The 13,815-nt window shown below is 37.1% G+C and overlaps 1 protein-coding gene across 5 annotated transcripts in view; it reads right to left on the bottom strand.

Annotated features, from left to right (window-relative positions):
• The window catches only part of LOC103220469 (regulator of microtubule dynamics protein 2), a 106,499-nt gene that overhangs the window by 27,451 nt on the left and 65,233 nt on the right, over window positions 1-13,815 (bottom strand). For all 5 annotated transcript variants that reach the window (XM_073022925.1, XM_073022926.1, XM_007970917.3 and 2 more), the window contains 2 exons: window positions 13,522-13,624; window positions 9,011-9,071 (listed from right to left, as the gene is read on the bottom strand). In XM_073022925.1, coding sequence (XP_072879026.1) covers window positions 9,011-9,071; window positions 13,522-13,624 — 164 coding nt within the window. The remainder of the gene's footprint in view (window positions 1-9,010; window positions 9,072-13,521; window positions 13,625-13,815) is intronic.

Raw genomic sequence — 13,815 nt, 5'->3', positions numbered from 1 at the left:
TCTGGTAGAATTCAGCTGTGAATCCATCTGGTCCTGGACTTTTTTTGGTTGGTAGGCTATTAATTATTGCCTCAATTTCAGAGCCTGCTATTGGTCTATTCAGGGATTCAACTTCTTCCTGGTTTAGTCTTGGAAGAGTGTAAGTGTCCAGGAAATTATCCATTTCTTCTAGATTTTCCAGTTTATTTGCGTAGAGGTGTTTATAGTATTCTCTGATGGTAGTTTGTATTTCTGTGGGGTCGGTGGTGATATCCCCTTTATCATTTTTAATTGCGTTGATTTGATTCTTCTCTTTCTTCTTTATTAGTCTTGCTAGTGGTCTGTCAATTTTGTTGATCTTTTCAAAAAACCAACTCCTGGATTCATTGATTTTTTGGAGGGTTTTTTGTGTCTCTATCTCCTTCAGTTCAGCTCTGATCTTAGTTATTTCTTGCCTTCTGCTAGTTTTCGAATGTGTTTGCTCTTGTTTCTCTAGTTCTTTTAATTGCGATGTTAGAGTGTCAATTTTAGATCTTTCCTGCTTTCTCTTGTGGGCATTTAGTGCTATAAATTTCCCTCTACACACTGCTTTAAATGTGAACCAGAGATTCTGGTATGTTGTATCTTTGTTCTCATTGGTTTCAAAGAACATCTTTATTTCTGCCTTCATTTCGTTATGTACCCAGTAGTCATTCAGGAACAGGTTGTTCAGTTTCCATGTAGTTGAGCGGTTTTGATTGAGTTTCTTAGTCCTGAGTTCTAGTTTGATTGCACTGTGGTCTGAGAGACAGTTTGTTATAATTTCTGTTCTTGTACATTTGCTGAGGAGTGCTTTACTTCCGATTACGTGGTCAATTTTGGAGTAAGTACGATGTGGTGCTGAGAAGAATGTATATTCTGTTGATTTGGGGTGGAGAGTTCTATAGATGTCTATTAGGTCTGCTTGCTGCAGAGATGAGTTCAATTCCTGAATATCCTTGTTAACTTTCTGTCTCGTTGATCTGTCTAATGTTGACAGTGGAGTCTTGAAGTCTCCCATTATTATTGTATGGGAGTCTAAGTCTCTTTGTAAGTCTCTAAGGACTTGCTTTATGAATCTGGGTGCTCCTGTATTGGGTGCATATATATTTAGGATAGTTAGCTCTTCCTGTTGAATTGATCCCTTTACCATTATGTAATGGCCTTCTTTGTCTCTTTTGATCTTTGATGGTTTAAAGTCTGTTTTATCAGAGACTAGTATTGCAACCCCCGCTTTTTTTTGTTCTCCATTTGCTTGGTAAATCTTCCTCCATCCCTTTATTTTGAGCCTATGTATGTCTCTGCATGTGAGATGGGTCTCCTGAATACAGCAGACTGATGGGTCTTGACTCTTTATCCAGTTTGCCAGTCTGTGTCTTTTAATTGGAGCATTTAGTCCATTTACATTTAAGGTTAAGATTGTTATGTGTGAACTTGATCCTGCCATTATGATATTAACTGGTTATTTTGCTCGTTAGTTGATGCAGTTTCTTCCTAGCCTGGATGGTCTTTACATTTTGGCCTGTTTTTGCAATGGCTGGTACCGGTTGTTCCTTTCCATGTTTAGTGCTTCCTTCAGGGTCTCTTGTAAGGCAGGCCTAGTGGTGACAAAATCTCTAAGCATTTGCTTATCTGTAAAGGATTTTATTTCTCCTTCACTTATGAAACTTAGTTTGGCTGGATATAAAATTCTGGGTTTAAAATTCTTTTCTTTAAGAATGTTGAATATTGGCCCCCACTCTCTTCTGGCTTGAAGAGTTTCTGCCGAGAGATCTGCTGTTAGTCTGATGGGCTTCCCTTTGTGGGTAACCCGACCTTTCTCTCTGGCTGCCCTTAAGATTTTTTCCTTCATTTCAACTTTGGTGAATCTGGCAATTATGTGTCTTGGAGTTGCTCTTCTCGAGGAGTATCTTTGTGGCATTCTCTGTATTTCCTGGATTTGAATGTTGGCCTGCCCTACTAGGTTGGGGAAGTTCTCCTGGATGATATCCTGAAGAGTGTTTTCCAACTTGGTTCCATTTTCCCCGTCACTTTCAGGCACCCCAATCAGACGTAGATTTGGTCTTTTTACATAATCCCATACTTCTTGCAGGCTTTGTTCATTTCTTTTTCTTCTTTTTTCTTTTGGTTTCTCTTCTCGCTTCATTTCATTCATTTGATCCTCAATCGCTGACATTCTTTCTTCCAGTTGATCGAGTCGGTTACTGAAGCTTGTGCATTTGTCACGTATTTCTCGTGTCATGGTTTTCATCTCTTTCATTTCGTTTATGACCTTCTCTGCATTAATTACTCTAGCCATCAATTCTTCCACTTTTTTTTCAAGATTTTTAGTTTCTTTGCGCTGGGTATGTAATTCCTCCTTTAGCTCTGAGAAATTTGATGGACTGAAGCCTTCTTCTCTCATCTCGTCGAAGTCATTCTCTGTCCAGCTTTGATCCGTTGCTGGCGATGAGCTGCGCTCCTTTGCCGGGGGAGATGCGGTCTTATTTTTTGAATTACCAGCTTTTCTGCCCTGCTTTTTCCCCATCTTTGTGGTTTTATCTGCCTCTGGTCTTTGATGATGGTGATGTACTGATGGGGTTTTGGTGTAGGTGTCCTTCCTGTTTGATAGTTTTCCTTCTAACAGTCAGGACCCTCAGCTGTAGGTCTGTTGGAGATTGCTTGAGGTCCACTCCAGACCCTGTTTGCCTGGGTATCAGCAGCAGAGGCTGCAGAAGATAGAATATTTCTGAACAGCAAGTGTACCTGTCTGATTCTTGCTTTGGAATCTTCCTCTCAGGGGTGTACTCCACCCTGTGAGGTGTGGGGTGTCAGACTGCCCCTAGTGGGGGATGTCTCCCAGTTAGGCTACTCAGGGGTCAGGGACCCACTTAAGCAGGGAGTCTGTCCCTTCTCAGATCTCAACCTCCGTGTTGGGAGATCCACTGCTCTCTTCAAAGCTGTCAGACAGAGTCGTTTGCGTCTGCAGAGCTTTCTGCTGCATTTGTTATTGTTTACTGTGCCCTGTCCCCAGAGGTGGAGTCTACAGAGACAGGCAGGTTTCCTTGAGCTGCTGTGAGCTCCACCCAGTTCGAGCTTCCCAGCAGCTTTGTTTACCTACTTAAGCCTCAGCAATGGCGGGCGCCCCTCCCCCAGCCTCGCTGCTGCCTTGCCGGTAGATCACAGACTGCTGTGCTAGCAATGAGGGAGGCTCCGTGGGTGTGGGACCCTCCCGGCCAGGTGTGGGATATGATCTCCTGGTGTGCCTGTTTGCTTAAAGCGCAGTATTGGGGTGGGAGTTATCCGATTTTCCGGGTGTTGTGTGTCTCAGTTCCCTTGGCTAGGAAAAGGGATTCCCTTCCCCCTTGCGCTTCCCAGGTGAGGCAATGCCTCGCCCTGCTTCAGCTCTCCCTGGTCGGGCTGCAGCAGCTGACCAGCACCGATCGTCTGGCACTCCCTAGTGAGATGAACCCAGTACCTCAGTTGAAAATGCAGAAATCACTGGTCTTCTGTGTCGCTCGCGCTGGTAGTTGGAGACTGGAGCTGTTCCTATTCGGCCATCTTGCTCCGCCCCCCAATGTTGCTTTTTTTTATCAAGTTGAGGAAATTCCATTCTATTCCTAGTTTGCTGAGAGTTTCTCTCTTTGCATTATGAATGACTGTTAGATTTTGTCCAATGCTTTTTCTGCATCTGTTAAAATAATCATGTGATTTTTTTCTGCTTTGGTGTGTTAATGTGATGGATTATAGTAATTGATTTTCAAGTGTTGAACTGGCCTTGCATACCAGGAATAAATCTCACTTGGTTATGTAATTCTTTTTATATATTGTTGGATTCAAACTGCTAATATTTTATTGAAGATTTTTGCTTCTATGTTCAGGAAAGATACTGGTCTACTACAGTTTCCTTCTAGTGTTTGATGTTGGTATTAGGGTAATGCTACACTCAAACAATGAGTTAGGAAGTGTACCCTCTACTTCTATCTTATGTAATTGGTATAATTTTCTCCTTAAATATTTGGTAGAATTTACCAATGACCCCGTCTGATCCTGATGCTTTCTGTTTTGGAAAGTTATTAACTATTTATTCAATTTCTTCAACAGAAGTAGGACTATTCAAATTGTTTATTCACTGTGTTATTTTGAAATGGTCTCTGCCATTCTGTTCAATCATTCCTCCCAACAAGTTCCAATTTGGGGAACAATTCTAATCCTTCCAAATTCAACACAACTACCTCCCCAGACTCTCTCTTTTTGTCATGGGCATTATCATTTCCCAAATTATCTGGACTTAAAATTTTAGGCCACTTTCTATTTAAATATACTTTTAGAATAGCTTTGAATTTACAAAAAAATTCTCATAGTACAGACAATTTCTTTATATGCCACACCTAGTTTTCCCTATTGTTAACATCTTACATTACTACAGTTCATTTGTCAAAACTGTACCAATATTGATATACAATATTGATACAAAATTGTCACAATGAACCAATATTAATACACTATTAACTAAAATCTATACTTTATTCAAATTTCTATATTTCCCTATTATCCTTAGTCATCTTTGACACCTTTCTCTCCATCCTTCCTTTCATATTTATTTCTATGAAATCATAACTTGTTAGGTATCTTTTTCAACATGTTAAAATCTTTTGAGTTACTGTTGTCATCCATCATATACCCTGTTACTCCTAATTTTGTGTTCTCTGTAACTTTTATAAGCATACCTTCTATCTCTTCCCCCATCAACAAAATTACTGAACACACTGGGGACCAAGATACAGATCTGGCCCTAGAATCGCCCCCAGACTGACAGTGATCTGTTGAATAGCTGAGCCTCAAACTGTTCAGTCAGTATGGGTCAGCTGACTCAAAGCTGGACCACATTTCTACATCTTGTCCAAAGAATGTTATGAGTGAACTTGCCTCAGTGCTTTACTTCAATCCAGGTATACTGGATCGATTTCCCTAGTCTACTAGCAAAAAAAAAAAAAAAATTAATTAATTAATTAAATAAATAAAAAATAGATCATTTCACCTTTTTAGAAAAATCTATGTTGGTTCTCTTTCAACTTACACACTTATCTAGAGATGCACAAAACAACCCATCGAACTCTTTGTGCTGGAATGAAAGGCATAGATGCTATGTTCACTGGTCTATAGTGGTAGAATCTATCTTCTGCTATTTTCTGCAAATCAGAACTACTTATGCACATCTCTAGGCTTTTATTTTGCTCTCTCAACATATTCTCTCCAAGTTACTCTGAGTCAAGGGAAAAAAACTCCATGATTTATAAATACAATTATATGAAATATATAATTTTCCTTTTTAAATAATCTGCCCTTAGAGTTACATTTTTCATATTTTTTTGGAATCTGCTTTTTTAAAGTTTAAAATATTATCTATCTTTTTATGTATCATAAATTCAAAGGTACCTGGTCACTTTCTCCCAAAGGGTCATTACTCCTTTTCTTTCAATCAATTCTACCTATGTTTGTGTGTGTATATTATTTTAAATACTGTTCATTTAAAATACATAATTTTATGTTTTATTTCTCAAATACACAGGCTGATGGAAATTCTGAAGAAAGTTAATTCACAACACGGTATATTACCTCCATCTAGAGGTCATTCTAACTACATACGTTTTGACAAGAACACTGTATTTTCCTTTGCATTGATAGTGAATATATCCTTAATCATTGACTATCATACTGTTTCAACAACTACTAAAACAACTCCATGAATTTCCCTGCAGTATTTCTGATTCAGCACCAATGCCGTTTATACTATGAAAAAGCAGAGGCAGCATACTGTTAACAGAAAAATGACTTGGCATACAAGAATACAAAACTGGGTTCTAGTTTCTGTTTTTCCACTTATTGTATGGCTCTGATTACTAATCAACACACACACTCATGTGTGCGCGCACACATACACACAGTACCTTGCTTACCCCATCTATAAAGTGAAAACAAGCTGTTCTGTGAATCACATGTTCTAAGACATGTGGATATAATTTGCAAACAGTAGAGCACAACCAATATGTAAGACATTACTTATAATTAAGGTCAGGCTTATTTGGCCAACAAACTGCAAATCCATTGGTCACTTTATTCTCATTCCCTTGATTCCAGAAGTATTAAATATTTTTTGTCAGTACAACAAAAACAACTGAATCTTATAGAAAGCATATACAGCCCTAAAGTTACAAAGCCATTTCACTTAGGAAAAGATAGAGATAAAACTAAGTCACTAAAATGATTATTTTTCAATCATTTCCAAATAATATTAACCCTTTATGAAAATAATTCTTAAAGATTACATCTTTTGTTTCAAACTGAAGGTTTATAAACCATCATATAATGCTATAAACCACGGTCTGCAAACTCTTGCAGTAGGGCCAGATAGTAAACATTTTAGACTTTGGGGCCAGTCTTTTGCAACTACTCTGCTGCTGTGCAAAAATGCCTGTGTGTGGCTGTGATCCAATAAAACTTTATTTACAAAAACAGGCAGTCGAATTCATCTGCAGGCCATAGTTTGTCATTCACGCTGAATGAATGAGAAAACGTCTTATTAACATACTAATAAATTCAGTCTTAATTCAGTTTTAACATAATTAAAGACAGTCCAGCAGAATGAGATTTCAACATTTTATTATAATTAATTATAAAATCAGACCACCTAAATTTCACCCATTGCTTCTCAAGTCAAAGTTTAAATTTCTTTTTTCATCACCTCAAATATCTACTATTTAAAGAGGACTTTTGCATTCAGTAGGATATGGTATAAGAATTACGATTAAATTGACATTTAAAGTTCTTAAACCTTAATCAACTAATTAGATTTTAATTTTTTAAATTCAAAACTGATACTGAATAAGAAATTAGGTGAAACACAATTGGATCACTACTCTGTGTTTTGATAAGATTTAATATTGGGGTTAAATGCTATGATTATAAACAAGGCATTTGGTTCTCAACAAAAAGTAAAAGATGATGAACAAAGGAGATGTAACCAGATTAGTGGAAGACAGACTGGGAAAACCAGAGTTCAGCATAATTTATGTTCACAAGATACATTTCAAGGTACTTAATGAAGCCCTCAGAGAAAATTCAACATTGTTCCTCTATAAAAATTTGGAAACCCACACTGATAAATAACCTCAAATTGAGGATTTACACCAAATGCACATTTTTAATGTGATTCTTCGTGGGTACAGATGCATGTAGGAGAGAAGGAAGAGGACAGAGGATGGGAAAGGAAGAGCAATAGAGGAGGGGGAGAAAGAAGAGAAGGAAGAGGAGGGGAGGGAACAGAGGGGCGGGAGGTAAGAGACAGGAAGAGGAGGGGAGGAGGAGGAGTTGAGAGTTAAAAGTAGGACTTCAGTGTTCTTTCTGCATCCTAATTAGGCTAACCAGTTCCCAAATACCTCCATTATCAAAGAAGATGAAGAGAGACAGTAGGGCTTGATCACCACAAATTTATTACAGTTACTACTAAAAGTAGAAGAACGAAAGTGCTTTAACATATATGTTAATCTACTAGTGTTATTATGTAAATTAGATTATATAGGTAAACCTGGCTAATATAATAGCCAGACCGTCTGTTCTAGGGAAATGATCTTAAAAGTCTGTACCAAATTGTTACCTGGAAAATTACCTTTTTCCCTAGAATTTTGGCAGAGGCATCAAGAATACAAAACAATACTTTATCTATTAGGTACTCCAATCCCTAAAGCAAGATTCTTTATTACTCATCCGTGACATACTAAGAAATTATTCACAGGTTCTGCCAGATTCAGCCCTTCACTCTTCTCCAGGCTACATAAGAGAAGGCAAAGAATTCACTGGAGGGAGGAAGAGACTGGGAGTGAGGATTTCTCCAGGGTTAGGGTGCTGTGGGTTCCACCTTCCACCCTCTCATGACAGAGGGCAGGGGCTAGGCTTGCATCTCATCTAAAACTATGTGAGGGCAGCATCAAAAACTCTATTCATATTTTGGCATGTGTCCCTTTGAGTTTGGACAAATAAAATGTTACCGGATTCCTCCCCAAGGAATTTGAAGTGAGAGTCTGTGAGTGGAGCTCCCCCTGCTGGTGGCAGGTGAAAAAACAGGTCTACTTTGAGAAAATGTTTGTACTTCAGATTTTGGTGGGAAAAAAATGAGTCTTCTGTGGGACAACTGTGGACCTGTGGAAAGGGAGCCATTTTAACAGAGATTTTGCCTAAGAGTGCCCCTACATCGTAGGGATGGAAAATAAAGTAATCGCAAAGAAGGGTGGATTTCTGGAAACTTAGGGCTGAAGAAAGCGTCATACATTTATTATTGTATCTTCCCACTATCTGGGGCACCTGTATTGCTGGAGAGAAAAAGAAACCAAGGAACTATAAATGTAAAAATGCAACTACAAGTAAAAGGAAGAATAATTAAAAACAATATATTCCTTCTTGTGTTTTATAATTTATAATTTATATTTATAAAATAATGTTTACATAAACATACAAAGGGTCCAAACACAACACAAGAATGATTTTTTTTTTGCTCTAAGAATATTTACCTATACAAATCTAACTAATTAGATTCTCTTTGTTTGAACTTTTTATATCATAAATGGCTTTTCCTTGATCTGTGGAATTTGTATATTACGACGCATCAATGCATAAGAAATGGTTGACGTGCTTTTCTACATTTCATTTAGAAACATGCTAACATTTTAGCATTTGTGTTCAAACAAAATGTTATGCTGAACTAGATTTAATTATAACATATCATCTTCAAAGCCAGTAGACTTCGTAGATTCATTCAAGAATTTTTCAATAAGTTTCCCTTAAATACATTTAAAAGATGCATAATAACAATATGTGAATAAACAGAATAAGAACAGTTACTGTGCTATTATATACATTTTTCAGTGAATGTGACTGACAGATTAAACGTATGGGTCAATAATATTTTGAAAAATCCATTTAATTTATAAAGAGGCAGGTTAGAATTTAAAAGACTGCATAAAACCTATATACTTACCACAGATGACAATGTCCATTCATGGGTGCTCTATTAATAGCCCTTTCACTTAAAGTTCTTCCTGAAAGATAAGAGTGCTTATACTTAGTACCTTCATGTGAGTTGGTAGGAGGTGGATTATTGAATTAACTCAATGGTTCACAAAGTATGGTCCCAAGACCAGAAGCATCAGCATCACGTGGCAACTTTGAGAACTTTTCAGCCACATTGGAGATCTACTCCATCACACACTGTGGGATTGGGGCCCAGTAATCTGTGGTTTAATGAGCCTCCAATGATTCTGATGTATGCTAAGGTCTGACACACACTAGACTAAGCAACTTAACCAAGTGCAAGAAACGTCATTTAATTATTGCTTACAAAGCATAATAGAAATTTTTTGTATTCCATTCAAACAACATTTACGGAGTACCTACTATGTGCCGTACTGTGTCTGTCAATAAAATGTCAAATAAGACAGAGTCCTTGACCTCCAAGGGCTCACTGTTCTGTATGCTGCAGGTATATAAACAAATAAGTTACATGCAAAAATAAAAAAGTAAGAACAAGATGAAAAAGAGGGCACAGCAGAGTGGGTAACTAACTCTGCCTGAAGGAGTAAGGGAGTCAGGGAAGCTTGAGAAGTTCTTGACTAATCATTCACAATAATGAACAGGTTCAGTGACATAAATAATTCCCCCAAATTATTTTACTTAGTTTTATAGTAATTTTTAACAATGTAATAATTAATTTGGGGCTGGGCGTGGTGGTTCACGCCTGTAATCCTAGCACTTTGGGAGGCCAAGGCAGGTGGATCACCTGAGGTCAGGAGTTCGAGACCAGTCTGGCCAACATGGCGAAACCCTGTCTCTACTAAAAACACAAAAATCAGCTGGGTGTGGTGGTGCATGCCTGTAATCCCAGTTACTTAGGAGGTTGAGGCAGGAGAATCACTTGATCCCAGGAGGCAGAGGTTGCAGTGAGCTGAGATCACACCATTGCACAGCCTGGGGGACAGAGCAAGACTCCATCTCAATAATAATAATAATAATAATAATAATAATAAATAATAATAATCTGGATACAGGTTTGTTTATGGCTTGGAAAATCAAAATACCTGCAATAAAACAGAACTGTATTCTGAGAATCTTTCTCAAAAGGGGCCATTTTGTTTTATAACTTCTTTTCTCCCTGATCCATTATTATTATTATTATCTTGAAGAGACTATCCAAGGATATGCAAAATGCCTTTCTAAATAAGTGGCCGAGATAATCTTTATAAATACAAATATTTTATTCTGAAACCATGGTTCTATTTGTTAATTTGTTAAGGTGCCATTCTACAGCACAATCCATTAAGAGAAACATTCCGTGTAGAAATCTACATAAATTTGAAAGAATTAAAAAGTGAAGTGTTTTAATAATAATTAACTGCATTGTGAACAAATATTAAAGAAATTAGCAATTTTAAATGGTTAAAAACATGCTTTTGAATATAAAAAACATTAAAAACTAAATCAATTTTTCAGCTACATTACCAAATGAATAAAACTTTCAGCATACTACCAGAAGCGTGAAATAGAGGTGATTCCATCACTCCAAGAATATAAAAAGAAGCTGGGTAGTATACAAACTAGATTCATAGCCTCACTTATGTAGTCAGGACAAAAGTAACGCTATTTCCTTTAGACAACTGTATTTTGTCATCTTTATGATGCATTCATATCGATTACTTAATTAGGAAAATTAGAATAATGTTTCTTTAAATATAAGATTAATATCATAATACTTCAGAAACATACTGTATAATGATATACTCACTTTGAGTTTTATCAAAGAATTTTGTACTCTCCAGTGATCAAATCTTTCCTAAGCATAACAACCTTAATCATGCTATTATGAGAAGAAATCTCCTGCACTTCTTCCTCCCTCATGCTGAATCCCAACGTTCTTCCACGGCTGGTCTGAGCCCCTGCCTTGCTCTCAGCTCCAATGTACTTGGCTATTACCATTACTAAGCACTTACTCCTTATACACTGAATATAATTGGCTGTCCCTTTATTATCTTTTCCACAGAGTAAGTTCCTTAGTGTTGTGCAGCCTTCATCATATTTATGCCTCTCCTTCTCTCCCTCCTCCCCTTCCCTCCACCCTTCATTTTCACACTGTTCCTTGACAAAATAATTTTGAATAAATATTTATTAAATGGATAAATTAAAGGAATTCTTTTACTTTTATTTCAATATCTGAATGAACACATCTGAGGCTTTTTCTACTCCTTTTTCTTCAGCACTATAAACTCTTCCCCCCTTTTTTTTAGATATATCCTATTTCAATCCTATGCTTCATTTTTGCCCCTGAATTCCCTTCAACCTATTTCTTTACGAATTTCACCACCTAAGACATTAACTCAATTAAACTCCCATTCCATTTAAGAATAGAGATCCAGAGCGATTTTACCTATGGGAAACTGTAACTTCCGTAAGAAAGACTTCCCTGCATCAGCCTCCATCGTCTGCCATCATATTCTCCTTTCTGCTACGTGTGCTCGCAAATAACCGTTCCCTATCTATCTATCTATCTATCTATCTATCTATCTATGACAGGGTCTTGCTCTGTTACCCACGCTGGAGTGCAGTGGTGAGATCATGGCTCACTGTGGCCTTGATCTCTTGGACTCAACTGATCCTCCCACCTCAGTTGTGTGTTGTTTTTAGTAGAGACAACGTCTCCCTATGTTGCCCAGGCTGGTCTCAGACTCCTGAGCTCAAGCTATCTGCCCCTCTTGGCCTCCCAAAGTGCTGGGATTACAGGCATGAGCCACTGCATCCAGCCTCTGTACTCTTCTTTAATAAGAGCTTATTTCCATTCATTTTTGTACATGTATGATTATTTGAATAGTGTTGCCTCCCCTACAAAGCCATAAGCTCCCCTGTGGTCTGAAAACATATCTATTTTGCTATCCTATTCCTACCTTAGCACATAATACCCAGGGTAGGGCAGGTACTTATGAAAAAAATGTATCTAATATTGATGAATGTTGGAATAGTTTACATAGATATACTTTGATTTTCTCAGTAGATATGAAAATAAATCCCCTTGTTCTCCTTGGTTAAGTTTTTATTCACATTGAAATTAATACATCTCTTCTCTAGAATTCTGTTTTGTATATGGTCTACAAACTGGATTGCTACAGAAAAACTCTACAAAGCTGATGATGAATATGCAAACAAGAGGGGGAAACCCTCTCATCTTCCTCCCACTGGGGGAAACTAAAGCACAAAGGTCATTTAGCAAATGAATCTCCAAGTGGAAAAATATAATTATAAGGAGTTTAGTAAAACTTTCTACTTGGAAATAAAAATTACAGAGAACTAGCCTGGGTAGAAATCTTTCTTGCTGTGTCTTCCTCTGGCTATCTTTTCTAGAAGAAAAGCCTGGAAAAGAGAAGCCTTCGGAATAAATGAAGAATTCAAAGGATTTTGATGTCAAAGTACTATACTGACATTCAGAGAGATGGCAGGTAGGGGCTTTTGCAAGAACACGTTTTGACATCGAGTAAGAGTCAAGGTGAGGCATAAAAATAACAATTTGACATTCTGTCTATTTAGTTGTTGTGATGAAAAATTTCAAAAATATACAAAAAAGTATAGATGACAGAATAATGAACCACCATGTAATCATCATTCAGCTCAGACAATTATCAAACAGAGTTTTTAACAAGGTTAATCTTGTTTCATCATGATACATTTGGAAAAACATTAAAATCTGCAAGTTTATTCTTTGTGATCCCTGGAGTTCTACATTATAGAAGTAAGATGTGTTACTTTAACTGTGGTTGACAATTGCTGAAGACACTTGTCCTCTGCCTGTTGTTGCTCAAACACTGCCACTACATTTCTTGTCTTTCTATGTTTTATGAAGTTAAAAGATGAAATTTAAGTTTTTTCGGTTACCTATTCTAATATACTCAAATATTTCTGAAGGACATATACTTTAGTCCTAAAATGCCTTTCTGTTCTGAGACTGCACATTTTTTTGTACCATAACATATTAAAATAGATTAAACATATTGGTTTTAGCTAAGATAATTTAGCTTTAATTAAAATTCACTAGTGATTTACTATAGATCTTTTGTTTATTATACTTTAAGTTCTGGGATACATGTGCAGAACATGCAGGTTTGTTACATAGGGATACACGTGCCATGGTGGTTTTCTGCACCCATCAACCCTACATCTACATTAGGTATTTCTCCTAATGCAATCCCTCCCCTAGCTTCCCACATCCCAATAGGCCCTGCTATGTGATGTTCCCCTCCCTGTGTCAATGTGTTCTCATTGTTCAACCGCCACTTATGAGTGAGAACATGCAGTATTTGGTTTTCTGTTCTTGTGTTAGTTTGCTAAGAATGATGGTTTCCAGCTTCATCCATGCCCCTGCAAAGGACATGAACTCATCCTTTTTTATGGCTGCATGATTTACTATAGATCTTAATTGCTACTTGAGAATAATCTTTACAAAATGCTTACCAATATTAGCATAATGTTTCTTTTCTTGTGTGTTTGTAGATAGTTCATACATGTCTCCATAAGCACGAGCAAATCGCCACATAAACTCTATTTCATCTCTAAACTGAAAAGAAAGATGGAGTTGCCTGTTAAATTAACTTGGTAACTTGTCTATTCTATTCTTGTTTTCTACTGCAACTTTGAGAAAACTTAGGCAGCTAAACTTGTATTTATATATTATTGAATCTATGTATATGCATAATTCAGTGTGAAACATTTTTAATCCAAATACTCATGGCTAAGAAATATGACCTA

Source organism: Chlorocebus sabaeus, chromosome 14, assembly GCF_047675955.1.
Source record: "Chlorocebus sabaeus isolate Y175 chromosome 14, mChlSab1.0.hap1, whole genome shotgun sequence".
Classification (NCBI taxonomy): Eukaryota; Metazoa; Chordata; class Mammalia; order Primates; family Cercopithecidae; genus Chlorocebus; species Chlorocebus sabaeus.
The sequence above is the reverse complement of the archived record's forward strand: the minus strand, read 5'-3'. Positions and strand labels throughout refer to the sequence as shown.